Consider the following 5126-nt stretch of genomic DNA (forward strand, 5'->3'; position numbering starts at 1 on the left):
GTGGGGTCTCAGAGTGTGATTTCGTCATCCCCAATTGAATTTTTACAAACATTCTACTTATTCAAATTAGAGGGCCCTTAATGGACCCAGATATGAGCTGGCCCAATTTCTGCTGAACCCAAAGTTGTTGGTAGGCTAGACAAATCCCTAGGCCTTCCTTGGGCCGGCGTCTTTTAACTAATCTTTGTCTCATTATCTTTTTTTTTTTTTGGGTCAATAGAAGAAATTCATATATGCTCACTTGAATCCTTGAATTCAATCGTCGATTTGCAGGGGAGAACGTTACTGAGACGAAAGCAAAGAAAAAAGTGATATAATCATATCATGTTGAATGGTAGACAATGGCCATGACATGGAAAGCTTCGTCCATAATACTGCAAGTTGCTTGATTAAACTTCACCGCAAAATCCAAATAAAAGTATAAATCGAAAAGAAAAACTATAAACTCGTTCCGTACTCGACTTGATTTACGACATGAACCTTCCATACACATCTCAATATATATCGTCAAGACCTTGAACAAGAACCCAAAGCGTCCAAATATACCTTAGAGAAGACAACAGCTTCCGCCACCGCAACCTCCGGCGTCGTCGAATGGCATCGGAGCTTGGATTCGAGCCGCCACTCCAGCCGGTGATCGACCCTTCTCTAGCCAGAACCCCTGAGCACCAGCTCGTCCCCGTCGCCAAGACGTTGAAGTCGTCCATCCTGACCCGGCTCCACGCCGGCTACTTCCGCATCAGCCTCTCCCTCGCATGCCAGGCCTTGCTGTGGAAGATCCTCCGCCGCCCGTCGCCAACGCACGACGACTCGCTGCCCCTCGAGCATCTCTCTCATGTGATCCCTCACATGACGTTCGTGATCTTCTGGGGCTTCACCCTGCTGGTCCAGATCTCCCTCTCGTTCCTCTATATTCTTCGGTGTTTCTTTCACTTCGGCCTGGTGAGGGCGGAGTTTCAGCACCACGTCGGAGTGAACTACCTGTTCGCGCCGTGGATAGCGTGGCTCGTGCTGCTCCAGGCGGCCGACTTCACGTCCGACCTGCCGAAGACGACGTTGTACCTGGTCCTCTGGTGGGCCTTCGCGGTCCCCGTTATCCTGCTCGACATAAAGCTCTTCGGGCAGTGGTTCACGACCGAGAGGCGGTTCCTCTCGATGGTGGCCAACCCGACGAGCCAGCTCTCGGTGGTGGGGAACCTGGTGGGCGCACGGGCCGCGGCCGAGATGGGGTGGCCCGAGACCGCGGTCTGCATGTTCTCGCTTGGGATGGCGCATTACCTGGTGCTGTTCGTCACCTTGTACCAGCGGTTGTCCGGCGGCGACAAGCTGCCGGCGATGCTGAGGCCGGTCTTCTTCCTGTTCTTCGCCGCGCCGAGCAAGGCGAGCGTCACCTGGAAGTCCATCGCCGGAGAGTTCGACATCGGGTCGAAGATGCTCTTCTTCCTCTCCCTCTTTCTGTTCACCTCTCTGGTAATCAACACTTACCTTCCCTTCATCTCTCTAGTTGATACGCATCACTTTTCATGCTGCTGCAGCAACAGGCCCATTTGCAACTAATCAAAGTACAGAAAAATCTGTGCAGGGTTGCTGATCTCTCGAGTTTCGATGTGGTAGGTGTCGGGGTACGTCTAGGTTAAATTCATTATTTATATAGAGTTTCATAAGATACCATCTTCAATCGACTAGTATCACGACTAAGCTTTGAAGAGCTGATCTGGCGAAAGTTCTCCCTAACCATTTCTCCACAATACTCATAACTTGGTAGATTACAATAATAGATTGTATATTACAGTAGTAGATTATATCATGACGACTAACTTTTCTAACTCCATCAAAATTTTAATAAACAATTGGAGAGACATAAGTTAAAACAAAAATGAGTTGTCCTTTAGAGTGAGATATAAGAATCTGGTATCGATTCGGGAACCTAAATCGTGCCGACCCATCATTAGATGAAGTCTAAATATTTACTCAAAATCTTCCAGGTTGTAGTAGAAGATGCTTATGCAAGCAAATTTTTCTCGAAAATTGAAGTGGTGTGCATCTGACGTGGAAGTTGACGAACTTAGTCATCGAGCTCAACCAATCTCTCCTTTCATTGGACGAAGAAATTTCATAGTTTGGAGTGATTAGGAAAACACGTAGTACATATTTTTGTATGATGTTTCTTTAGCAACCTTTTCTTTCCACTCTCCCTTGTCCCCTTCATCAGATTCATCCGTGGAAATTGTGTACCGGGAAAATTGGCTGTCTCTGTTGTACGGATCGTACCGTAGTTTAAGGATCTAAAATGTCAAGCCCACTCAAGAAAAAAATTCAATAAACTAAAATTTCCCCCTCGATTAAGGCAACTGGGTTACGCAACTTTCTTCCGTGACTTTTGACCCCAATTACAAAATACTCATCGTTTATTAATTTATACCTACAAAAATCTTTAATATATACAGCTTCCGCCAGCTGCTTTTGAAAGAGATGAAGCAATATCGGGTATGACCAATAAATTAGGGTTTCAGTTGACATGCGTTCTTTAATCTTGGGTAGATTTTATAAATAATTGAACTAGCGTTTGTCTTGTGGTGGTGTCGAAACAGGCATGCAGACCGGCGCTCTTCAAGAAATCGATGAGGAAATTCAACGTCGCGTGGTGGGCGTATTCGTTCCCGCTGACCTTCCTGGCCTTAGCGTCGTCGGAGTATGCGCAGGAGGTGAAGGGTCCGATTGCCTCGGGGCTCATGATCGTGCTGTCGGCGCTCTCGTTCCTGGTCCTCCTCGGCCTGATCCTGCTCACCATGCTCAACACTGAGCGGCTCTTCCGCGAGGACGACCCGATCCTGCGTTTTGACAAGGGGAAGAGAGCGAGGAACTAGTTGCAGATGGTTTTTCCAGTCCGTAACTTATGTATGACTAGGGGGTGTTGTTAAGGAAGAGTATACATGTATGTCGCGACGGGTTTGTATCTTTAGGTCATTCACGGAGCAACCGCTGTGCTTAGTGCACATGCTCTTCATACCCAGGGATATTTTATTAGTGTATTTGTGCGATTTGGAGATCACTGTCGATTGATTTAAAAGCTTAAACTTTAACATGACAGCATGATTTATAATTTAAATATGTTAACCCCCCCTCTCTCTCTCTCTCCGTGCGCACGAGTGTGTGTAGTATGAGATGATCTGAGTGTACACTTTGAACTTGGGCTAAGGAAACTCGCTTCTTCTACCTTCAGCATCTTTAATTCTTGATACAAATCTTTGATAGATAGGAGAGATTCAAACGTATTGGTTGATCCACGAAAAGATTACCTAAAAGGAAAGTAGCCAAATTCTAAGGGATGCAATTCCAGCTTCTTCCCTTAAAATTAAAGCAACATCGTTTTGATTGTTAATAGATTGTTGATCACTCAAAAACTCCGTAAAGCTGAGTCTTTGTTTAATGTGGCCTTCAAGAATTTTAAAAGTCATTCATTCATGGTGTTAAAGTACCCCACATCATCGCTTGTTTATGGAGATCGTGTGCTCCTAGATACATTTGGCTTGCCTTGCTTCATGAGCTTATGTTTTGGGTTGGACATTCTAACGTGGTATAACAACCAAGTTCCGCCTTAGTTTATTTCACATACACCACCCCTTATATGTCAAATCCTCTCCTACTTTGGCTCCTACAGAGAGAGGCATTAAAGTATCCCACATCACTTATCTATAAGGTTTATATATATATATATATATATGTGGTCTTCTTCCACCTTTTTTTGATTAGACATTCTAATAGAGACTGAATTTTGATAACTATCTATCACACAGTATGACAAAATGAGTTCAAAAAACATCTTTCGTCATCATGGAAGTGACATTGGCTATATAGATGCCATTGGTAATATGTAATAAATTGAGCTAATAACTTCGTGTTTAGGTCAAGCTCCTAATCAATACTTGGCATGTAACCTAACTACAAATGAATAGGTTCATGTCTCTCTCTAATGCATGATTTTTTCTTTTTTTTTTGGTGATTGAGGATCCGTCGGGCGCCCTTTCGCTTATGCTATTCGGGGTCCCGCGGTCCTACAGTGCCCGAATGACACTTGGACCGGATGACTATACCTTGGGAGAGATTAGCACGGGACCCACCACCATGGGCCCTTACTTACAACGCTAGCAATTGCGGGTTTCGAACCCTTGACTTGAGTAATGAAGGAGAGACTCTTAATCAACACAGCTGCCTAGTTCATAACTACAAATTACAATATTCAAGCAATCTTCAATCAGTCTTTAATTAGATACGGCGCATACTAAAATATCATAGCCTACGTGTGAAAAATCTTTTTGTAGAAGGAAACACTCAAGCCATTAACCTAACACAGCCAAGCCTCTTATTCTTTACTAATAACTTCAGTTTTCAACTTCGTTTGTCAAAGAAAACTATATACGTTGTCCGAGAGCATGATCGCGAAACACCCAGAGATTAAATACTCATAACATAATAAACCTTGAAAGTTTGGTTTTTTTTTTTTTTTTTTTTTTTTAAACCCTCAAAATTGTGGTCGTTACATGCAAAATGACGGCAAGGGAAAAACAAAACTGAGGGAGCGAGGGTGACGGAATGGAGAGGAAATGGATAAACAAGCAAGAGTTAGCAACACATAAAACTATGAGTGAATAATCCATTAGAAGATCGACGTGGTCCCGGGGAAAGTAGACTTTGATAAGACGGTGTCTTTGAACGGAGCTAAAGCTGATGTCCTTTCCCTTGTCTTTAATATTGCAACCGGCGTCAACAAGCTAACAGATAATGAATACTGTGGAAGAGAGGATTGTGAAATTTCTGTATATCTCAGTGTGTCTCTATGTGCCATAATGAAGAGTGCATGTGCCTATTTACAAACTTTATTAATTATAAATTAATCAGAGATATACACAATCAATGGAGATATATGCATAATTTTGAGAGATATAAAGAATCAAATGATATATCTCAATAATTTATAATATCCTCCCGCTCTTCATCTATCTTTAATGACTATTCCTTCAAGAGGTTAGAGTGACTTCTCTAAGGCATTCTTTTGGGTTTTGTAAAACGAACTCTAATCTATCCAACACCTTTTCAAATGCACTTTTCTTGAGACAACTTTAAAA

The 5126-nt window shown here is 43.1% G+C and overlaps 1 protein-coding gene across 1 annotated transcript; it reads left to right on the forward strand.

Moving 5' to 3' along the window:
• Positions 1 to 551: 551 nt before the first annotated feature.
• On the forward strand, positions 552 to 2875 carry LOC104447563 (S-type anion channel SLAH1). The gene is made up of 2 exons (XM_010061285.3): positions 552 to 1470; positions 2592 to 2875. Exons 1-2 carry the CDS (start codon positions 595 to 597, stop codon positions 2865 to 2867), a joined length of 1152 nt encoding a protein of 383 aa, XP_010059587.2. The 5' UTR covers positions 552 to 594; the 3' UTR covers positions 2868 to 2875.
• Positions 2876 to 5126: the final 2251 nt, after the last annotated feature.

This window comes from Eucalyptus grandis, chromosome 11 (assembly GCF_016545825.1).
Source record: "Eucalyptus grandis isolate ANBG69807.140 chromosome 11, ASM1654582v1, whole genome shotgun sequence".
NCBI lineage: Eukaryota > Viridiplantae > Streptophyta > Magnoliopsida > Myrtales > Myrtaceae > Eucalyptus > Eucalyptus grandis.

Coding starts and splice junctions, on each gene's coding strand:
- LOC104447563 (XM_010061285.3), top strand. CDS start 595: ATGGCATCGGAGCTTGGATTCGAGCCGCCACTCCAGCCGGTGATCGAC. Junction 1,471..2,591: donor TCTTTCTGTTCACCTCTCTG/GTAATCAACACT, acceptor GTGTCGAAACAG/GCATGCAGACCGGCGCTCTT.